This window comes from Pseudorasbora parva, chromosome 11, assembly GCF_024679245.1.
Source record: "Pseudorasbora parva isolate DD20220531a chromosome 11, ASM2467924v1, whole genome shotgun sequence".
NCBI classification, from domain to species: domain Eukaryota; kingdom Metazoa; phylum Chordata; class Actinopteri; order Cypriniformes; family Gobionidae; genus Pseudorasbora; species Pseudorasbora parva.
In genome coordinates this window covers 17,127,391-17,151,897 of record NC_090182.1, presented here as the reverse complement: position 1 = coordinate 17,151,897, position 24,507 = coordinate 17,127,391, and the positions used below count along the sequence as shown (strand labels likewise).

Genomic DNA, 24,507 nt, shown 5'->3' with positions numbered 1-24,507 from the left:
TATATGATGAAATATGATCTTAAATAATAGCCTTTTCCAACTAGAAAGTATGAACAAACGTGCATGCTACTGAATGCTCACTATCACAAAACTGATTTAAGGAAATTTGGAGATACAGAGAAAGTATACAACTATTTATTTAGAAACAGACAGAAATTATATTGTATTGTAGTCTTTAAAATATAATATTACATGCATTTTGAACATTTAATGCAAATCAAAGGTGATTGACTTAATGTTTTGTAAAGTGCATGTACTGGTTTTTAATCAACATCACACAGCAAATTGCCCAGTGTTCATTTAACTCCACAAGTGTACATTTTACACTTCTCTGGTGTATATATAGGTCCCACCAGCCAGGTGTTTAAGTAACACTTTCAAAAGTGTTGAATATATACCCCTCGACAGTGTACATTTTTTTTCACCAAAAGTGTACAATATAATCTAGTGTACACTGTGTATTACTCTCTGCAAGAGTGTATTATACACCAATTTAGAAGGTTATTTTTTACACTAACCGGGTAAAAAGCCTACCACACAGGTTTATTCTAAAAATGTACAAAGATTAATTGTGCTTTTAGCACTCTGGAATTAAAGAACATTTCTAAATTTCCAAACGGTCACCATTTTGCATTGTATATGTAATAAACAGATCACAAAACAAAACAAAAAAACCTTTCAGATCACTATTTATTTTCTCAGATTCACCAGGCCACAAAGAAATGCAATACAAAATTTTCAAAATAAGTTACAAAAAAGCAGAATGTTTTAACAAGTTTAAACATTCAATTAGGCTGCTTCAGAAATAGGTATCCTCTAATAACCCTTTAACAAGTATACTTTTACACACCCACCACATATATTCAAATAAACAAATGTTCTACATTATTTTTCGGGAGAATTTGCAACACGTTAGAAATATTTCATGTTTTTAAAATGGAGGTGACAACAATACACTAACTCCTTGGCAGGATGTGGATCAGTTGTGTCCAGTTGCTAACAGTACAGTTCATAGTTGTTGTTTCACATGCAGAGTAGGGAAGGTAGCCTAGAAATCTAGACGTACCCTAGCAGCAGCAAATCTAATCTGCCGCGAGTGTCATCTAGCAACTCTCAATACACTTCTGAGCTGTAAACGCCAAAATCTGGTCGGGCCAATCACATCGTGTATAGAGTCGGTGGGCGGGGCTTAACATAATGACGGCCCCAGAGTTGCGCTTGCGTGCTTAGTAAACACAGAAACTGGCGAACGGCGGTCTTTCGAATCAGCTTTGACCGTGACTCTGGAAGACTTGGACTTAAGCTTTTCTCTGAGAAAAGAACAAAGAACGGCACTGAAGTCATTCTTAAGAAGGGAAGATGTGTTCTGAGTTTTGTCGACCAGATACGGCGAAAGTTTAATCTTTCAACAAGCTCTGCTGCTTCACCAGTTGTTCTGGTTGGTTGTAGCGATATCCAATTGCGTGCATGCCGTGCAGTGGGAGTTTGAAAGACGACCGCTTTTCCCGCCCCTCGGATTGAGCCCTGTCAATGGTGAGTTTCCAGACAGCAAGTTTATGGTGAAAAAAGTTCAATCATCTTGGACTTTGGTGACTCAAACAAGAAACTATTTTTGTTAGAATTGACTGATTTCCAAGTAAATTAAGGCTTACTTCATCCAAAAATTTGAATTCTGTTATTAATTACTCACCCTCATGTTGTTCCAAACCCGTAAGACTTTTGTTCATCTTAAGAACACTTAATGAAGATATTTTTAATAAAATCAAAGAGATTTCTGTTCTTTAATCGACAGCATATGCAACCTCCACTTCCAAACCGTAGAAATGTACAAAGAAAATCATAAGTGATCTATATGAATCCAGTTGTTTAACCTCAGTTTTATGAAGCAAGTGCTTTATTTGCTCAATTATAAAAAAAAATATTTTAACAAAATATTAATCTTCATTGTCTTCAATGTCTTTCATTAAATTTGCTCACGCATCATCAACAATTTTTTCTTATGTTGGAAATAAATATATTTATAAATAAAATGGTAAAGTTTTTTTTGTTTTGTTTTGCAAACAGCACTTGGTTTATCAAAATGTATGTTAAACCACTGGAGTCGCATGGAGTACTTTAATGATGTACCTTTATACCTTTCTGGGGCTTGAAGAAGTTTTGGACTGTTAGTTGCATGGACTGTTAATGGAGGCACTGAAAGCTCTCATTCAATGGTTGCTCTGCTTGGTTACAAACTTTTTTCCAAATATCTTATTTTGTGTTCAACAGAAGAACGAATACAGGTTTGGAACAACATGAGGGCAAGTAAATGACAATTTTCATTTTTGGGTGAACTATCCCTTACTAGTCAGCTGCTGGAATGATTTTTGTTCCTTACTTTCTGACTTTGTGATAGGCAGAGATTTCCCAATCTGTTGAATCTAAAATCAAGCAAAACTTATTTGAACACTTAAAATGTTTGATATTTGTGCCCATGATTCTCTCATAAGTTATCTGTTAAGTCTTACCATCACTAGGCAGTAGAGATGGCCTGATACCATTTTTTTCCAAACCGATATGAGTATTTACATTTGTGTACTTGCCGATACCGAGTACCGATACCGATATTTATACCGCGAAAGTAATTACAGGCTACCAGAAAAGAAGACAGAAGACTATTTTAGAACACAGGTTAGAAGACTCTTTTTATTTTCTCTGCTTGTTTTAACAAGTCTAAAATAAAAATAATAAATGTAGGCAATTTCAAATAAAAAATAAATTATATATATTTCTGTGTAAACAAAAAGCCTCAATACTGGCAATGTCTGCACAACTGACAAAATATAAATAAAAAGTATTGTACAGTCAACACCGTCAACTCAACAATATATCAATGAAATGTTTGACAGCGTCTCCAGCTTTCAATTTAACTCAATTTCTATGTAACTGTTGTGTAGTCTCAATAAAACACTTACATATTTCAATTAAACAAAACATCAATGTAACTATTGCAAGTCTCAATTAAACTACTGCATATTTCTAATTAAACTATGTGGCACAGTGACAGCTCTCTTGTTTCAATTAAACAAACATTTCAGTCAGCAATGTGATCTGAAATAGCTTAGGTACTTTTTGGGAGAATGAGAGGTGGGTTCTTTTTGATGAACAAAATCATCTCTGTATGATCAGCTGTGATTCTGTTTCTGTCTTCATTCACAATATGTGACACTGAACTGAACAGCCTTTCACTGTCAACACTACTGCATGGTGCTGAGAGGTATCTGGATGCTATTTAGGCCAGAGTAGGGAACCACACTTTGTTAACTGCCCAGTATTGTAGTGGTTTGTCTTCTCGAGAAATTGTGGTCTCCCCTAGGTATGTCTCTAACTGTGCAGTAGAACCTGCTTGAGCTCTGTTTAGAGAGACTGGTGCTTGCTCATCTGCTATTTAATCAAATATACTGTCCAGGCTGCTGCTTGCCTGGTCACTGCGTGGTTTTCTGGCAGGAGGTTCATGCAGGTCATGATTCTCCTCTTCTCTAGACGACCTCAAGAGCTCACGCATCAGCACCTCCTTGGCATTTGCAGCAGTGTTGGTGTTAGAGAAAAAAAGATGTTTTTATAACAGAGGGAGAAAAAAATAGGCATCTGAAAATAGGTATTTATTAAAATAACATAGCCTTATCAAATAATTTATTAATGACAATGAAATCCTAAAATATACTTTTCAGCATGACATTGGCAACTTTAACTCGCTATCTAGCGCACACACGCACACATACACACACAGACAGACAGACAGACACACATACACACGCACTGACAGACAGACGCGCACACACACACACACACACACACACACACACATACACACACACACACATATAGATACAGACCCACACGCACACACACACACACACACACACACACACACACACACACACACACACGCACACACATATATAGATACAGACCCACACGCACACAGACAGACACACACACACAGAAACAAACACGCACACACACACAGACCCACCCGCACACAGACAGACAGAAACACACACACACACACACACACACACACACACACACACACACACACACACACACACACCTACCTGGGGTCGAGTAGAGTAGCGATGCTGTAGAGGGGTACGTTGTTCTTCCACATCAGAAAATCGCCTCCTGACAGCTGCAGCTAAAGTCCCTTTCATAGTTTTGAAGCCATGGTCATCGTCGGTCTCTCTAGACAGAAATCGCTGCAATACAGTGACAGCAGGAATCACATCTGCTGCCATAGCTTCAGAAGAGCTAACTTTTTGCGTTAACTCCTCAAACGGACCCAGAACAGTTACAACCTTCTCCAGCAGTGCCCACTGGTGAGCCGTGAGATTATCAGGGAGTTCATGTTCGGACACAAAAACTCCTAGTGCCCGTTTCTGCTCAATCAGGGACTGGATCATGTAAAATGTACTGTTCCAGCGGGTCTGTATGTCCTGCTGTAGTAGTCGTTTTGCAGGCTGACCGATCTCTAACTGAATGTCTTCGAGGCAGGAGTTGGCTAGTTTAAAATGGCCAACAATTTTGCGTCCAATAGCCAATGCATCAGACACTTCTCTGTGACAAAAGTCCTTCGTGGACCACCAGCTGAAGAGTGTGAGCGGCACAAGGTAGGCTGGGGAGTCCAGCGCATCATTCATGCCCTTAATCATATTTTTAGCGTTGTCTCGCAGCACAACGTGGACAGAGGTTTTCGGAATGCACCAGGTCTGAAGCATCCCATCGAACGCATCTGCTATGGCTGGTGTGCGAACCCCGAAACGGCTTGGCTTGTAAGGTGGCTTGGCGAAGAGTAAAGTTGTCATCAATCTACTGTACAGTTAAACTGAGCAGAGACATTGGGCAGACACTGCTTGACCAAATATCTCTCGGAAAACTTACGGTCGAAACGTCACACAACAGGCCACTGATGTGCTTTTTCACGTCATGAAACACTTTCGGTAGCATAGCAGTTGTATGTGATGACGACTCGGAATTTCGTATCGCGGCTCCAGTATGAAAATTTTAGAACATTTTCTCTGAACATTTGAGACGGTTTACTAAAAGTCTACTAGACCATGAGGAAGTCAAATATAAGCAGCGGATGTACGCATTTATTCACTCATGCGAAGAATCGACTGACTAAGGGTCCGTATGCCTGACTTTTCTTGGTTTTCTGGTAAAATGTCATAGTTGAAGTCTTTGATAGGATCCCGTGCGAAAAAGGACCACATCCTTCCCCGTCAGCCAAGCACGCAATATTTTTTTCCCAGGATGGTAGGGGAAGGTACCTATGGAAGCCCATTTACACCACTAAAAAATAGAAAGGAAAGAAATTGCGACTATTTATCTCAGAATTCTGACTTTTTTTCTCACAATTGTGTGATATAAAGTCAGAATTCTGAGATATAAAGTCGCAATTGTGAGTTAAAAATGATCTGCCGCATCCCGACACGAGTTGTCTCGTGAACACATTATAATAGCATATAATATAATATAATAGACTTCACAATAGCCTAAGTATTTTAACTGTAGTTTTAGTTGATAATGATGGAATGATTGTCTTTTTACCTGAGCGGCATTAATATCTCTGAGCAAACACGCTCTTGAGGGGATTTTAAATGCAAGCTTTGGCACTGAAACAGAACGTATGTGAGGTGGCAACCTCTAAAGGCTAAATGTCTCGTGTGCACTGTTGGCCAATGGAGGTCGCCGTCCGCAACTTGCGGCCATCTTGTCACAGGCAGCTCGCTCACTCATAACAGTGTGTTTTAATCAAGGGGGTAATCTAGCGCTCGGAAAGCGTTCCACCAGGGGCGGCCTTTGCTAACCAAGCCATCACCTGCTGTTAGCATCCCATTGACTCCCATTCATTTTTGAATCACTTCGACAGTGAATAACTTTACATCTGAGGCTTTTAAATTTGTCCATTGTTTATTTATAAAGAAACATGACAATGCATAAAAGGCTCCATTACCTTGTATCTTACACTATCGCCCCGTAGAAGCTGTTTTTGTAAAAATAGGCTAACGATTGCGTCATAACCAACGCGACTCTGTCGCACAGTTGAGAAATTACCGTATAGACCCGAGGAGACGCTCAGAAACAATCTTTTACTGTCTATGAGTCAGTCGGGGGGACGTGGAAACATAAAGTCTGATAAAGTCAAGGGAGAAGAATGGGGAGAAGCCGATAGTGAGCCAAAAGCAACGGGAGAAAATATTTAAACAAGGTGATTCAGATTTTACTTTCCACAACTACTAGAAGACCTACAACTGTCAGACAGGTTGCTTACGTCACATCTACGACATCGAGCTCAGTCTGAGCCTGTGCAGTTCGCTCAGCCATCAGGAAGTGAGTGCCTCTGATTGACCTCATTTTCCACCGTTGATGTCTATGGGAACGCTCTCTCCATTTCTTTTACTGTCTATGGTTTTAATAGTGCATGTACTTTTAAATAGCCATAACTTGCTCAATTTTCAACCGATTTTCAAACTGTTTTGTTTGTTATAAACGTCAGAGATGTAGTTATGACACTACATACTTGTGAATAATTATAACCATGGACTTCAATATGAAAGTAACATTGAACAGCACAGATAGGTGCAATAAAAAAGGTATTTATGTTAAATCAATATATAGGCTACTAAAACTGTACCGAATGGCAACATGAGAAATGTATTAATTATATATCACACACACACACAAACAGCTCTGAATTTTTTTCCAGAGCTAGCTATAGCTAATATATATATATATATATATATATATATATATATATATATATATATATATATATATATATATATATATATATATATATATATATATATATATATATATAATATTAGCTATAGCTAGCTCTGGAAAAAAATTCAGAGCTGTTTGTGTGTGTGTGTGATATATAATTAATACATTTCTCATGTTGCCATCCGGTACAGTTTTAGTAGCCTATATATTGTTTTAATATAAATACCTTTTTTATTGCACCTATCAGTTTTTTATCTGTTCACCTAAAGATTTTATGACAACCAATCTTTTGTGTAGTTAAAATAAACTTAGTTTGCATGTTTTTAATTTTTTTTATTTCATTATAATAGTGACATACTTATTATAAAAGTGTTATATATATATATATATATATATATATATATATATATATATATATATATATATATATATATATATATATATATATATATATATATATATATATATATATATAAACACTTTTATAATAAGTATGTCACTATTATAATGATTTCTGAAGAATCATGTGACACTGAAGGGTGGAGTAATGATGCTGAAAACAGCTTTAAATCAAAGGATAAATTACACTTTACTTACTATATGTAAATAGAAAACAGTTACTTTACATTTTAATAATAGCCTATTTCACAACATTACAGCCAACATTACTTTTTTATTTTTAATAACATAAATGCAGCTTTGGTGAGTAGAACACACTTATTTCAAAAACAATCAAAATAGTGTTTTCCAAAATTGTGTGTGTACAGTATACAATCTCAGGGCTGTCTTTTGGACATTATGCTCTCTTCCCCACCCTTCTCATGCGGTGCTGAATAGAATTCAGCAGTAAAGAGAGAAAGCATCTGTGGTTTTTCGCCATTTACCTTACATTTTATAGTGTTGCTTGTTCATCCACGGACAACCGAACCGATGTTTCCACCACCAAAGGCATAACTCATGTGACGTGATGATGCTTGATTTGTAACGTTACGTCAAATGCTCAAGTGACGTGCTCACGCATAGGGGGGAACAGACAGACGCACAGACACAAGGACTTCACAAAGACCCCTAGCCCCCCCTCACAAAACAGCCCAAAAAGTCCAAATAAAGACAAAATCTCCAAGATTCAAATATCAAAAGTGTAGGCTTATAGCCAAAGAGACTACAATTTAATGCATAGAGCTTATCACCGCAAGTTAAATTTGCCTTTCCTTCATTGGCCTGATCAAGCTGTAGGACTGGACTGATCTGCCTCTCCACCTTGAACAGTTGACTTCAAGCCCTGGCATCCAAGTTCTACAAAAAGCGCCAAGCTTTACACTCATACCTGGAAAAGCATAAAGAAATACCCAAGAAAGCCCCGCACATACCCCAAGAAACAAAATGCATACCAAAATTTCAATCACAACAAGCTATGCCTTTATTAACTGAAAATGGGAACAGTTACAGAATGTACACTTACATACAAATTACAAAGCTAATTTGTAAAAATGTGCTCAACCACAGATCTTACAATTGTAACACACTATTAATGGAAAAAGGTTAGAAACAAATGGGCTTGCTTAGTGACCTTACGTGACCAAAAGAGGCTGAAGTTGATTGATGCGAAAGTGAATCTTTACATACAATGTTAGGATGACATCTTCAGTGGAAAGCATTCAGGGACACTGCACACTGAAAAATGCAAAGGGGAGGAAAAGAAAGCCTACACACATCCCCACTCTTCAAAATACAAAAATTAACCAAACAATAAGCATCAATACATTTACTGTTAAACACTTAGCCATCAAATTGTATTCAAGTACAATACAATGAAAGACGAAAGCAAATGAATGCCATTTACATGAATATCCAATTACTTGCCATTAGAAAACGTTAAAAGCGCCTTGGCCTCTATTGAAGTAGCTTTGCTCCTTAAGTAGGGCGATGGGAGCAGATATTGGCTGGACCACCAGCTTTGTTCTTTGAGGGTTTGTTTCAATCTGTAAGAGTCAAAATGAAGCAATCCCCCCAGATCTACAAACCCCATAGATAATATTCATACATACAACCAATATCGATATACCATTCAATGAAGAGACAAGAGTGCCATCATGATGTGTGTAAAACAAAACAAATTAAAGCGTTTGATCCCATGCTGCGTTACCCAAGATGTAAACGTTGGTATAGCTGCCATGGAAGGCTTGCAACTGGGCCACTCATCCACTGGCAGACACACTGGTGGTTCCATCCCCCATACAGCGCTACTCAAGCCACTGCCACCCTTAATATAGCCGCTTTCACAAGCTGCAAAGTCTAGGAAGAGATTTGGGTTAACGGCCTACACCCCTCCCACCCCGTTGCCCGTGACAAACCCCGACATTCAATACTGGGAAAAAACTGATGAAAGTGTATGGTTCACATATCCAAACAAGATTTAATACAAATCCAATGAGGTACCTTCCTAAATCCCATCAAAGTAGAGGCTTTCCTTGAATCGTTACAGAGCAGTCAACAATTTGACTCTAAAGGGTCCACACAACATCCTGGAATCCCTTTTGGTTCTATCGCCTCTAATGTGACCAGAGCCTGTGGGAGAGAGAACTCGAGAAACGCATTTGCCCCTCCCAAACCCAAAAACACTGTGCAATAACAATAACATAACTATTCAGAAACTGCATTTGCAATATCTGTATGTCAATATTATTACTCAATACTTTTAAAATAGCGCATTTACGGTTACAAAAACAAAATCATGCAAGAACTCGTCAAGATTTTTACCGGCAGGCAATACGCAGCTGCCCTGGCATCATATGTCGGACTGACGCAGCGATGTGGCAGCAGAGGTAGTGGTGTCGTTTAGGGACACAGGGTAACCAACTCCGAAAAACCCTTCATACGTGGATTGATTCTCAGAACAGACCTGATGGATTTAAGCGGATAAGGAAAACTTTTCCCCAGGCCTACAGCCGAAACACAGCGGATGTGTGGTCGATTAAGGACGGTCATCTCCACAGCACACTAACAGCATTCATCAGACTTGGCCAACAACAGGACAGATGAAACATCGGAATTTCAAACAGTCACTCACCACGCCTGAAAAGGAAAGAACAGAACTTTGCGAGCAAAAGTGTTCTGAAAAGCAAACTACATAAATTATGACTTTAAGATTACACAGGATACCTCTACCCATACAAACCAAATGCCCTCTTCATGACTTTTCTATGGCGAAGACCCTCTGATACTTTCCGCTTGTGAGCCCTCTTTCTTTCTCTGCTGCTGCTGTTGAGACGCCCATTTTGGCTCGCTCTGATCTAGACCAGCTGAGCGCCCCCTGGTGGCCAACGTGGTACGCTATTCTGCCTTGTGGATCTGGCTCCCCCTCAGGATATTGCTTGCTCTTCTCCCTGATCTGTGCCCTTGATTCTCCCCTGGTCCTGCCTGGCTCGACATCTGGTCCTGATTCTCCCTGGTCCTGGCCTCTGCTGTAGATCTTTTTCTTCAATCCGTAGTCATCTAAAAGCTAGGTCGTTACTGGATACATTAAAACTTAGTCCATTTGTCCTTTCCTCTGTCTTCTGCTGATATTTTTGGATCATGAAAAACACTACGCTCCCATTACACAGCTGTTACACAACACGTGACTCAGTCCAGTACACTTTCAAAACACAAAAATGTGCGTCATCGGAGCTGATTTAAAAAAAAAATCCTCTAGGCTTAGGAATTGATGGTCGAAATACTTGTGTAGAATTCTTCGTAAAAAAACAACAATCTGCATCTATAATCGTTGCCGATGCCTTTCAAACAATTAACAGAACCTCACTCATTACTTTCTAAAAAAGGAAAAGAGAGCGGGCTTCTTTTTTTAAAGGCTTCAAAAAGAGAAGACCTCCCATTGCCTTAACGTAATTTCATTTGGCAGTAACGTTAAGCTGTTGTTGATTAAGATATAGTTTGCAGATAAAAAGAGACAAATGATTGTTTATCTAGAAATATACGGTAGTCTTCTTGTAATGTTCACCCTCGCAGTCATAACTTGATCGTTGTCGCGACCGCCATTTTGTAAAGGCGCTCTAACGTCGAAAATGAAAAAAAAAAAAACGCTTAAAAGCCAAGTGTCTTGACAAAAACTTGAAACAAAAATATATTAAAACTAGCTTATTATAAGAGAATAACGTGCTGTTTTATAGATGTGCTCGGCTTAAGCAATTGGTCAGCTGGTTAAACATTAAGCTAGTAATAAAGTTATCTTTAGCCATTTTGTTATACAAAACGGTAGGTTAGTTTGCACTAAGTCACTTCAGAAAAAACGCTATGAAATAAAAATGTATTTAAAACTAGCTTAACAGAAATAGATAACATGTTATAGCTGCGCTTTGTTTAGGCGATTGGACAGCTGGTTAACGTTAAACCTTAGCTAGTAACGTTAACTTAGTAAAATAAAAACTATACAGGTCCTTCTCAAAAAATTAACATATTGTGATAAAAGTTCATTATTTTCCATAATGTAATGATAAAAATTAAACTTTCATATATTTTAGATTCATTGCACTCCAACTGAAATATTTCCGGTATTTTATTGTTTTAATACTGATGATTTTGGGATACAGCTCATGAAAACCGCAAATTCCTATCTCAAAAAAATAGCATATTTCATCCGACCAATAAAAGAAAAGTGTTTTTAATACAAAAAAAGTCAACCTTTAAATAATTATGTTCAGTTATGCACTCAATACATGGTCAGGTATCCTTTTGCAGAAATGACTGCTTCAATGCGGTGTGGCATGGAGGCGATCAGCCTGTGGCACTGCTGAGGTGTTATGGAGGCCCAGGATGCTTCGATAGCGGCCTTAAGCTCATCCAGAGTGTTGGGTCTTGCGTCTCTCAACTTTCTCTTCACAATATCCCACAGATTCTCTATGGGGTTCAGGTCAGGAGAGTTGGCAGGCCAGTTGAGCACAGTAATACCATGGTCAGTAAACCATTTACCAATCCGTTTGGCACTGTGAGCAGGTGCCAGGTCGTGCTGAAAAACAAAATCGTCATCTCCATAAAGCTTTTCAGCAGATGGAAGCATGAAGTGCTCCAAAATCTCCTGATAGTTAGCTGCATTGACCCTGCCCTCGATAAAACACAGTGGACCAACACCAGCAGCTGACATGGCACCCCAGACCATCACTGATTGTGGGTACTTGACACTGGACTTCAGGCATTTTGGCATTTCCTTCTCCCCAGTCTTTCTCCAGACTCTGGCACCTTGATTTCCGAATGACATGCAAAATTTGCTTTCATCCGAAAAAAGTACTTTGGACCACTGAGCAACAGTCCAGTGCTGCTTCTCTGTTGCCCAGGTCAGGCGCTTCTGCCGCTGTTCCTGGTTCAAAAGTGGCTTGACCTGGGGAATGCGGCACCTGTAGCCCATTTCCTGCACACGCCTGTGCACGGTGGCTCTGGATGTTTCTACGCCAGACTCAGTCCACTGCTTCCACAGGTCCCCCAAGGTCTGGAATCGGTCCTTCTCCACAATCTTCCTCAGGATCCGGTCACTTCTTCTCGTTGTGCAGCGTTTTTTGCCACACTTTTTCCTTCCCACAGACTTCCCACTGAGGTGCCTTGATACAGCACTCTGGGAACAGCCTATTCGTTCAGAAATTTCTTTCTGTGTCTTACCCTCTCGCTTGAGGGTGTCAATGATGGCCTTCTGGACAGCAGTCAGGTCGGCAGTCTTACCCATGATTGCGGTTTGGAGTAATGAACCAGGCTGGGAGTTTTTAAAAGCCACAGGAATCTTGTGCAGGTGTTTAGAGTTAATTAGTTGATTCAGATGATTAGGTTAATAGCTTGTTTAGAGAAACTTTTCATGATATGCTAATTTTTTGAGATAGGAATTTGGGGTTTTCATGAGCTGTATGCCAAAATCATCAGTATTAAAACAATAAAGGACCTGAAATATTTCAGTTGGTGTTCAATGAATCTAAAATATATGAAAGTTTAATTTTTATCATTACATTATGGAAAATAATGAACTTTGTATCACAATATGCTAATTTTTTTTTAGAAGGACCTGTAAATGATATTACGCTTATATAGTTTGTCGTCTTGTTAGGACCAACATATGGTTCAAAAATTTCTCTTTAAAAAAAAGAAAAAAAAGCACTTTAAATGATAAGTAATCTTTCGATGTAACTTCTTTACGCTAAAGGAAACTTAATATAAGAAAGCTTCGACAATCATCTGTAACAACGAAAAAACTTAAAAGCGAAAAGGATAAACAAAGAACAGTTCTTCTAAATTCTCGTAAAAAAAGTTAAACAGAAATACACAAAGTCACATCACCAGATCAACGAAACCTCCCTGCCTTCCTATGCCTTGCACCCCGAAATGATGATGAGCTTTGTTGTTTGCTTGGTTTATATAGACCTCAGTGACGCGGTCGTTGCCATCTCCTTCCGCTGTGTAATAGTTCCTCTCACAAAGGGTTTTGCTTCATTTTAGAGCAAGATATCGGCTTATTTATGAAAATTACTAATTATTACTGGTTCGTCATGTATAAGAAAAACTATGGGTGTAATAAAAAAAAAACACACCCTTTAAAAAAACCACATCATATGGATAAAAAGTCGAATTAGAAAGCAAAACTTCCCTGAAGATAAAATTAAATGATATGGGAATTTGGGAAATTATATAAAAGGAATTCCCCCACCAAATGTGCTTTCCGTTTCTATAATGTAAGGCCAACAGTCTGTCACAGCTGCCCAGAAACAAATGCAGTAACGTTAGAATCGCAGTGCGGAAGAATACAACATGAACCTGAAACCCCCTCTCTCAATCCGGCTCAAACCAGTTTAAGTGCACGGATCTTCTTTTCTTCTGACTGCAGTGCCCTAATGCGCTTGCGTAGGGGTGTTCGATTCCAGGTTTTTTGGAGTCGACTCCGATTCCCGACTCCCACTCTATGCTCCCACTGTGGGAGTCTATGGAATCGACTCCTCGACTCCATTTAATTTACATCAAAACAGGGTTAGAAATCAGACAAAATTTGTGTTTTTTTTAACACTTAAATTATTTCCCCCCGACACAAATTTCTAAAATCCTCTTATTAAAACAGCACACTTAGCGTGGCAGTCCAATTTAGCGATGACTTTCGTGGATAACGTTTCTATATCTACTGCTAATGCATCATTTTAAATAGGAAAAGTCACGAAAAAAAGATGTTGTTGAGTGATGGCGCTAAACGCACATATATTGTCTTAAAAGGTGAGTTAAAAATAATAATAAGATAATGCACGATGCGTTTCTTACATTAACTATGGGAAACGAAATCTATATTTATTGCAATAATACCATCAACTAAAGCTAGCATGGAGGAAGGCAGGGAGGTTTCGTCGATCTGGTGATGTATCTGTTTAATCTTTTTGACGAGAATTTAGAAGAACTGTTCTTGTCTATCCTTTTCGATTTTAAGATTTTTCGTTGTAACATATATGATTGTCAAAGCTTTCTTATATTAAGTTTCCTTTAGCGTAAAGAAGTTACATCGAAAGATTACTTCATTTAAAGTGCTTTAAAAAAATAAATAATAAAGAGACATATTTGAACCATATTGGTCCTAACAAGACGACAAACTATCTATATAGTTAAGCGTAATATTTACAGGTGGGTTATTTTTTACACTCTGAACCAGTCCTTTCAAACCTGTCCCATTTTGTGTCTCCCTTATCACACCAAATTTAGTTATTGCACTCTACGAACTGATGAGATGATCAGGTGTGATAAATGAGGGAGACACACAAACTGTGTGCAGGGTTGGGGTGCCTCCAGAACAGGTTTGAAAGCACTGGTCTAAACCATGAAGCATGCAATGGGTCAGTACGGTCAGTAACTGTTTGAACATCGATTCATTGTTTTGGTTTTATTTAAACTGACCTAAATAAACACGTTGTTTGGGGGATTACGTTTCAGGGACAGTCAATTAAATGACAGTATTCGTCTAAAAGATAAATAAATGGTGCTATCACTTCCCTATATAAGTACGCAATTCAGTGATTTATTATTCTTAACATCTGACGTCACGTTGTTTTCGCGTCAGCCTTTGTAATGAGTTTGCAGATTCGTCATCATCATACAATTACTTTGTAATACACATCCAATAAAATAATTTAGCTAATAAAACACCATGTTGTATGTGCATCATCGGTTAATTTTGCGACAAACCATGGTGTATTGAGTTAAAATGAAATGTAAACGTGACGAATGGGGCAAAGTCTTGAAGAAAATCTATGTTTGGGGCATGGATTTAGTTTACAAGTTAACCACTAGGTGGCACCAATGTTACACTAATTACAGAACATTCATAAAGAAAAGTCCAGTTGAATAAACCTTATACCTAACAGTCTGGTTTGAATGAAAAGAAAACATTCAGAGTTAATCAGACTTGTTCACTACTTTCCTCTTCATCAACATTATCACACAAAAGGTCGTTTAAGTGCAATGAATGATTGCCCATTTCAACACGTTTCTCTCATATAAAACATTTCAGTTCTAAAGACCCAATCTGTGATAGACAGAAATGGGATTTACAAAAATATATTTGTTTTGATTTCACAGCAACTATTTTTTTTTTCTGTGATCAACTTTTTATTTGGTTTTAACATAAAATGTAAAATTGACATGTTATAAACAAAATGGTATACATGTGTACTCATGTATGTAAAGTAATATAACTTTTCAAACTATATACAATTGGCAAAGGCTTGGAAATAAATAAATAAATAAATAAGTGCATTACAAAAAAAGGGGGGGGGGGGGGTGCACATAAAATACATTAATAAAATACAAAAGACCAATATCAGTAAAGTAATTAAACCATGCACTTTAATTGAGGGGGGTCCAGCAGAAAACCAAGAATGTATTATAGTTTTTTTTAGCAGCAGTTAAACCTGCAAATATAATTTTCTTAGAAGCCAAATTAGTAGTAATTCTAAGTTAAGAATCAAAATAAAAATTATTATAAAATAAATAAATTAAATAAATTATTAAAAAATGCTGCCACTTGTGAACATACAGAGATAAATAATAATAATAATAATAATAATAATAATAATAATAATAATAATAATAATAATAATAATAATAATAATAATGTGTTCGATTTATATTGCGCTTTTCTAGGCACTCAAAGCGCTTTACATAGAAGGGGGAATCTCCTCAACCACCACCTATGTGCAGCATCCACCTGGATGATGCGACGGCAGCCATATTGCGCCAGAACGCTCACCACACACCACCTGATTGGTGGAGAGGAGATTGAATGATGAAGCCAATCAGGACATGGTGATTATTAGGAGGCCATGATGGACAGAGGCCAATGGGCAAATTTGGCCAGGATGCCGGGGTACACCCCTACTCTTTTTCCAAAGGACATCCTGGGATTTTTAACGACCACAGAGAGTCAGGACCTCGGTTTAACGTCTCATCCGAAAGACAGTGCTCTTTGTCAGTATAGTGTCCCCATCACTATACTGGGGTGTTAGGACCCACACAGGGTGAGCACCCCCTGCTGGCCTCACTAACACCTCCTCCAGCAGCCCTGCTTAGCTTCAGTGGGAAACCAGTCTTGGGCTACAGGGTGATATGGCTGACTGCTTATCTCCTATAAAGATACAGGATAAAGACATCTGGGCAATACAGCAACTATTTGTCATATATGATCAAATATGATCTTAAATAATAGCCTTTTCCAACTAGAAAGTATGATGTGCATGTTACTGAATGCTTTAAGGAAATTTGGAGATACAGAGAAAGCATACAACTATTTATTAAGAAACAGACAGAAATTGAATTATATTGTAGTCTTTAAAATATAATATTACATGCATTTTGAACATTTAATACTGAATCAAAGGTGATTGACTTAATGTTTTGTGAAGTGCATATACTGGTTTTTAATCAACATCAAGATTTTAGGGTAACATCCGACTGTAAATATTTCTTTATTTTACTTTATCCATTTTACTTTATACATCTACTTCATTGTCATTAATTAATTTAATTTTCATTTTTTAAAATCATTTGAAATATCAATATTCAACTTTGTTTTTAAAAATTCTAAACATTATTTATGCATTTGTAACTGCAGGTTATTTATTTGTCACCACTGAGCTGGAGTAAACAGTCTAAATGCCACTTCAGATGCAGCTTTTGTGAGTCCTCTCCATGACAAATATGAATTGTGTTAGCCTATTTAATTTGACTGGTAACAACCCTATTGCTATTGGGTCTTATTATTATAATTACATTTGATTAAATAATAAAATTAACACAAAAGTTGATGCATGCAGACAATTAGGTTTAAAAATAAATAATTATAAAAGGTAAAAATGCCAGGATGTCTTTCGAAAAAAAGAATAGGGGTACAACCACGATCTATATAGTCATTATATAGATCAGTGGGTATAACCCTGGCATCTTAGCCAGATTTGCCCTCTGGCCTCTGTCCATCATGGCCTCAGTAATCCCCATATATCGATTGGCTTCATCACTCGGTCTCCTCTCCAATCAGCTGGTGTGTGGTGGGCGTTCTGGCACAATATGGCTGCCTTCGCATTAGGTGGATGCTGCACATTGAGGAGATTCCCCCCTTTCAACTGACCATATCAAAAACATTAGGAGTCAAGGAACCAGCACAATAACACACTCAGCAAAATATAATTTAAGTTATCGATCAAATCCTAGAAAATATTGAGATTCATTTTTTGTCACTATACCCAAACCAAAATGTATCAAAGTAGAATTGTGCAAGGTTGAAAGTTGAGACAACCCACACAAAAGGTCTAAAGGGGATCGATTGGGCATTCTGCAGACATTTTGCTCAGTTTTGATCATTTCACTTAGTTCGTATTGTAATAATAACCAATATTATTCTATTAATGATCAGGCTAGTTTAATATGGTGGTCTGACAGTGATCTTGAAGTGGTGGTGTGTGATGTAACTGAGTACCCCTATGAATTTCATTCACACCACCATTTTGTGTATGTAACTTAAATAACGTCATGCAATGTCCTTTCACTAAGTCTATCGACCAAACCAGATCGATTTTGTTCCAACTGTGTTCTCCCCATAATGGCACATTTTTATTGAGTTCACTGTGGACTCATTACATCAGAATCAGATGGATATTGGGTGATAGAATATCCTGGCAGCATTAGACTTGCTTCACTCCTGCTGCTCTAGCCTGGTGCAGAAACATCTGCTTGTTAACTCATGCACTTTTGAATATATATTTTAGAAGATAATTTTTCTTTATGTTGCCCCACATAAAGTATATATATATATATATATATATATATATATATATATATATATATATATATATATATATATATATACACACATACATACACACACACACACTCTAAAAACTCCAATAAAATGTTGGAAGAGCAAAAAAATATATGTTGAACTAATTTTCTTACTAGTGCTTAGTTAAGAAGAGTCAACATTTGCAATTCTAAATGTTAACTGGATTTGAAAATATGAATTCATTTAATGTTTTTCAAATATATTTCTGCAGACTTAATATATTAAGTCTGCAGAAATATATTTGAAAAATATTTGGTGGCTGTCCTTGTCTCTTTGCTTTTGGGGGGATACTCTGGGTTCGGGCAAAATTTCCGAGCCCGGAGCCCTCCCCGGACAGCATGCCAAATACGCATAATCTTTACTCTATTTAATTGATGTAAGTGTGAACTCGTGAAATGTGTAATAAAGGCTAATCAGAGGAATATATATTAGAGAACATTTGTTTAACTCCCCTACACCTATTAGTATTATTCCCATATGGCTGTTTCTAAAAAACTGAGGTAGATTTAAAAAATAAACCTTCTTTAAAAAGGTCCGGAAAAATGACTGAGTAATACTAATCCCGTTTGAATAGACCCGCTGTAGAAATGTAATGTATGGTAAAATCTCATCATTTCCTGTTTAAAAAAAAGCGCGTTTTGCGAGCATGGAGGTGCTTGAAGCATTCGGTTGGATGAAATATGCAACATTTTTTAGACAGGAATTTTGGGTTTTCATGAGCTGTATGCCAAAATCATCAGTATTTAAACAATAAAAGACCTGAAATACTTCAGTTGGTGTGCAATGAATCTAAAATATATGAAAGTTTAATTTTTATCATTACATTATGGAAAATAATGAACTTTATTACAATATGCTAATTTTTTGAGCAGGACCTGTAAGTGTGTGTGTGTGGTCACACGACCAAACTACACAACAATGTTAGACCTGCCCAGAAGTCATGTAGACATCTTAAATGTGTATTATAAATGAAAATTTGCTTTTGAAAAAGGAAAAAGCAGACGTGAAAAATAAATGTAATTACCCTGATAGTTAGATGTGAAATTGCAAAATAAAGGTTAGAATTCTACACCATTGTTTGTTTTGTGATCTTTCTTTACATAAAGAACTGAATCCAAGTACACTAAGTCAAAAGTTTATTTTTATTTTTCCAATGTTCAATACAATGGGCAAAAATAGCTATAAAAAATTGCCAAAAATAGTTAACAGACAACAAGATTATTTAAAAATAGAAATAGAAATGTGCGATAACCATAAACAATAAATTACAACCGTCCATGACATACCAGTGCATGGTTGTGGCCCACTGAATATTTGAAAATGCACGTATCGACCTCGTGCTGGAAATGTGGCGGCAAAGTCCGCATTCTGTGTTCTAAATTTTTGCAGAAAGCCGAGATGGCATCACTGGTGTTTTCACGTGATACCAGCTTTTCTTTTCTGATGCGCATCAAGTTTGTGGACTCCTCAGTGGAGGATTCATCTTGTGCTTTCCCAGAGGCCTTCATTGAACGTAGATGCTGTGCTCCTTTTTCTTATCTTTGGACTCAGCTCCCCAGATGGTAGATTTAGCAAAAGGTGTACTAGGCCGTTAGCCTTAGCCTGACAAGCCAGACCCACATCAAGATGTTTGGTCTGGAAACTCACCATTGACAGGGCTCAATCCGAGGGGCGGGATAAATGGTTGTCTTTCAAACTCTGATAAAAAAAATGATAATATATACACACACATATTTTATATATATATATATATATATATATATATATATATATATATATATACACACACACACATTTATATATATATATAAATGTTTATTTACCCTGATAGTTAGATTTGAGGTGGGTCAGGATCCATTGCTGCTTGCCAGTCTTCTGAGCTCCAGAACTTCCTGAGGGTCCATGATTCTAGTAACACATAAACTGGGTTCAAAATGAATCCCACCGCTTCTTGAGCTCTTTCTCTGAGGGACAAAGTCAAAATTAAGCATTAAGCCTTATGTCAATTTCATGACTATTTGTAATGCCAACATGTTAATTTTTGTTCTACTGTTAACTAAATGTATTCTAAATGACAGCACTTACCGGTATTTAATTTTTTTACAGTTGCTACAACAGATTTCCCAATACTTTTAGGTCACTTTTGCAAAACTCTTCACACAGTTAGTACAACAGAAATCTATGTGGGCTAAACTGTGGCTCATGAAGGGGCGTAGCCATCTTTTCAGAAGTGAGGGGGACAGAAATGTCATAATACCATTTTTTTGTTTTTTGGACCAGTATAATTTATTGCATTTCTTGCTTTTAATTGGGCAAGATATCAAATACACTGCTGAACAATAACCACTAATTAATATCTATAGTATTATTCTCCTATTTTTATGCCAATTTTATGATTGATTTATATAATACAAACACTTGTGCATTAAGCCTCCATAGATTTTATGCAATGTAAAAAAAGATATATATTCTGATGTAAACCATGCTGTTCTCTATGTGAAGACATAGTAAATGTAATTTATTCCTGTGATCAAAGCTGAATTTATCATCATTACTCCAGTCTTCAGTGTCACATGATCCTTCACTAATCATTCTCATATGAGGATCTGATGATCAAGAAACATTTATGATTATTATCAGTTGTGCTGATCATGGTGCTGCTTAATTTTTATGGAAACCATATAAACATTTGTGGTCAAATTAAAAAAGAGAGAAATTAATACTTTTATTGATCAGACATGCATTAAATTGATCACAAGTGATATTTTTAATATTACAAAAGATAATAATTTATTTAATAAATGCAAATAAATGCTGTCCATTGAACTTTCTATTCATTAAAGAATCCTAAAAAATAAAATGTATCATGGTTTCCACAACATTTTTAAGCAGCACAACTGTTTTCAACACAGATAATAATCATAAATGTTTCATGATTATAAAATCATCATATGAGAATGATTAGTGAAGGATCATGTGACACTGAAGACTGGAGTAATGATGATAAATTCAGCTTTGATCACAGGAATACATTTCTATATATATCCACATAGGCTGTTTTAATTTGTAATAATATTTCAAAATTATATTATTATTATTATTATAACAATATTATTGTTTTAACTATTTTTTATTACATAAATGCAGCCTTGGTGAGCAGAAGATACTAAACATTAAAAGCTGCATTATTCATATGATATAGGCCTTCTTTATTGTCGATAAATAGCCTACATTGAGATGGCTTGAAAAACACACATAAAGCATATATTGTTGCAATCGTCTGATAGTCTTCGTCACGTTTCATCACTCATAACGATTGTTTTCCTTCAGCTGCAGCTCCAGCTTGGCTGGGTATTACTTCTACGAATCCACTTTTGGACTTTCTGTGAGAGCGCCCTCCTCATATTTAGATTCGAATAAAATTACAGGTCATGCATAGATTATTTTTTGTCTCTGAATTTAAATCTTGATGTGTTCACATTGGTTTCTATGTAAATACACTTGCCCGTGACCTCAAGAAGCACACTATCAACCGAGATTAGAGAAAGCTGTTTTTAGCGTCGCTGTTAATTTGCCCGCTGCCGCGCAGGTAACACCGGTTCGAATCCCGCTCGGAGCGGATCGACTAGGATCGGTGAGACCCAGTAAAAGTGCGGGGGCAAAAATACATTTTATTAAAAGTGAGGGGGACACGTCCCCCGCGTAATCTACGCCCATGGGCTCATGTATCATTGCTTTGGGACATGAAGACATGAATTAAGTGTTTCGGTATCTTTAGTGGATTCTGAATGTGAAATTAACTGCTGTGCCAAAATGAAACTTGAATAATAGAACTGTGTGAATTTTTTTTGGAAAGTGACCCAAGTAATGAGAAATGAGTCCAAATGATTAAAGGTGCACTATGTAACTTTCCGTCCACTAGAGGGCGCCTATTCAAAACAAAGGTGTAGTTTAATGACACCAAGTTTGAGCGCAGCATCTTGGGACATGTGGTCTTCACCTCACAGCCGTTGGAAAATAGGACTCGGGCAGAAATCATGTTAATGGATGCGGTTATTAACATTACTGTAGTTTGAAGCAGAGCAGGAGTGTTGTGGAGCTGAGCACGGCCGCTGGAGCGATTGTTACACAAACACCCGCCTCGCGAACACCAGAACTTTCATTATGATGGGACGGGACAGGATACCGCCGGGCACGCGCACTATTTCCGCTTCTCCGGTCATGAGTATAAGGTAATACAGCTCTGTTTATCATATTAGATACATTTTAGTGCGTTTAAAATGATGTTATGGCGTTACTCTGTGCGTTCGCTCTGTGGCTGCTGTGACACTTGTTCACACTGATAAGAGAAAAGCGCTTCTGCAAATAAAACCGGAAACTGAGGATAACACAGATATGACGCAATTTACAGGTGACTCCCACTAAAGCTGAAACGTCCCGGGTCCTCGGTTAAAATAGCAATTTTCTCACAATTTACAAATAGTTGGAAACATTTGGGATATTGTAAGTACTCAACTGAACAAAATATATAACACTGGCCTACTGGATTTTGGATATTTTACTGCAAAAATACTACATAGTGCACCTTTAAAATTAAAATAAATATATATATATGATTGCGATGCCTGTTTCCATAAACCAAATTATTTTGGTACACACACAACAACAACCTAACATGCAGTTTTTTTAACTACTGAAAAAAAAAAACTTTTCTAAAGACAAATGCAAAAATGGAAATCTTACCTGATATGACAAATTTATTTGCCATCTCACGCCACAGTTCAGCTTTCGCCACACGGTTGACATAACGTTACCATTTTTCCGTGATGTCATGCAAAACCGCCCTTTCCTGGATCATGCTGATCAATTAGTCTTCACTTGCCTTGGTCCACGCAGCCATATCTTTTTAAAATATTCACATATATCGGAATTTAAACAAATGAGACAGGTGTTCTGTGTTCACCCTTGACTGTCGTTTACTTGCTTCGTCACTTCCGTTTTTTTCTCGTCCACTGGTTCGCTAGCTGAACACCTGATCAGAACGATCAGATGGATCGAAAATACGCTAACGCCGATTCAACATGTCGAATCAGCTGAGACCGTAAAAAAAATATGGACGACGTTGACGTGACTTCATTGGCATCTTTTTTGGCATCTATGACTGGCTGCAGCCGCGAAAATTAAAGCTAAATCTCCTCCCAAAAAAAGTCCATTAGTGCCTCAGTGACAACTTCACTCAGAGAAGGTGTCAATCTCAGCTGGCAATCATGACGTCAAATCCCGTTTTTATAGCACCAAATAACTAACTAAACTTATTTTAAAAACAAACTAAATAATTAATTAAACTAGATAACTAAACTAGATAATTAAAACTAAACTAGATAATTAAAGTATCATGATAAAAACGGCCTAAAATGACAGAAACTATCTTTAGGAAACAGTTATTTGAATTGTAATTTAATTGTTTAGTTTGTCTCGTGTCCATTGTAATACATGAAGAAGTGGGTTTTATGAGCTATACTGGGACCGGCCACTAGGGGGCGATCGAGGCACGTAGGCTTTAGTTTCTGAGAAGAAAACTTAGGCCTCGTCCACACAGAGACGCGCCTAGCTGTATACGTATAAATTTTGTATTAGTATTTGTACTATATCAGCATTTCGTCCAGAAGGATCCGGCTTTTTGGAAGCATGAATTCAATATTTTCTGAAACAAGGTCCCAGAGTGGATAAATCTGAAAATGACATTCTTTAGTTTTCGTGTGTACAGCCAATCCGCATATTTTGTGAAATCATCACACTACATTCGGCACGGTGAAAGACTAAAGGGATACAACTACGGGCACTGGGCATGCACACATCAATATTGCGTAATTAGGGCCCAAGCCCTGAAAGGGCGCAGAGCCCTATTGTTCTTCTAAGGATTATTATTAGGGCCCAAGCCCTGAAAGGGCGAAGAGCCCTATTGTTCTTCTAAGGATTATTATTAGGGCCCAAGCCCTGAAAGGGCGCAGAGCCCTATTGTTCTTCTAAGGATTATTATTATTAGGGCCCAAGCCCTGAAAGGGCGCAGAGCCCTATTGTTCTTCTAAGGACAATTTAGCTTTTTCGACTATTCGGGCACTTTCGGGGCCCTTATCATGCTCGAAAACTCTTGAAACTTTGCACACACATCGGAATCTGCGGCCATCAGGGCCGGGCTAAGGCTGGTACCTGGGCGTGGCAGGGGGGCTCGACAGCGCCCCCTAAAGTGGGGTCTGAAAACATGGTCTATAAATCAAACACACTTGCACGCACATGTATGAAACTCGGTACACATATAGAGCTCATCGGGCCGAACAACTTTCGTGCTCTAAGTTATGTGTCAGCCCAACAGGAAGTGAGCTATTATGGGTTGTTCG

General features: G+C 37.5%; 1 protein-coding gene and 1 long non-coding RNA gene across 2 annotated transcripts; both read right to left on the bottom strand.

Moving 5' to 3' along the window:
* Nucleotides 1–1,485: 1,485 nt before the first annotated feature.
* Nucleotides 1,486–5,416, bottom strand: LOC137092254 (zinc finger BED domain-containing protein 4-like). Its single transcript, XM_067456522.1, has 2 exons — nucleotides 4,098–5,416; nucleotides 1,486–3,553 (listed from the first exon to the last, which is right to left on the bottom strand). The coding sequence occupies exons 1-2, from the start codon at nucleotides 4,842–4,844 to the stop codon at nucleotides 3,428–3,430; spliced, it is 873 nt and encodes a 290-aa protein (XP_067312623.1). The 5' UTR covers nucleotides 4,845–5,416; the 3' UTR covers nucleotides 1,486–3,427.
* Nucleotides 5,417–19,189: 13,773 nt separating this feature from the next.
* LOC137092253 (uncharacterized) lies at nucleotides 19,190–23,976 on the bottom strand. Its single transcript, XR_010908192.1, has 3 exons — nucleotides 22,853–23,976; nucleotides 19,933–20,073; nucleotides 19,190–19,807 (listed from the first exon to the last, which is right to left on the bottom strand). It is a non-coding gene; the product is annotated as an uncharacterized lncRNA (long non-coding RNA).
* Between the last annotated feature and the right edge of the window lie 531 nt (nucleotides 23,977–24,507).

Coding starts and splice junctions, on each gene's coding strand:
- LOC137092254 (XM_067456522.1), bottom strand. CDS start 4,844: ATGACAACTTTACTCTTCGCCAAGCCACCTTACAAGCCAAGCCGTTTC. Junction 3,554..4,097: donor GCTACTCTACTCGACCCCAG/GTAGGTGTGTGT, acceptor GCAAATGCCAAG/GAGGTGCTGATGCGTGAGCT.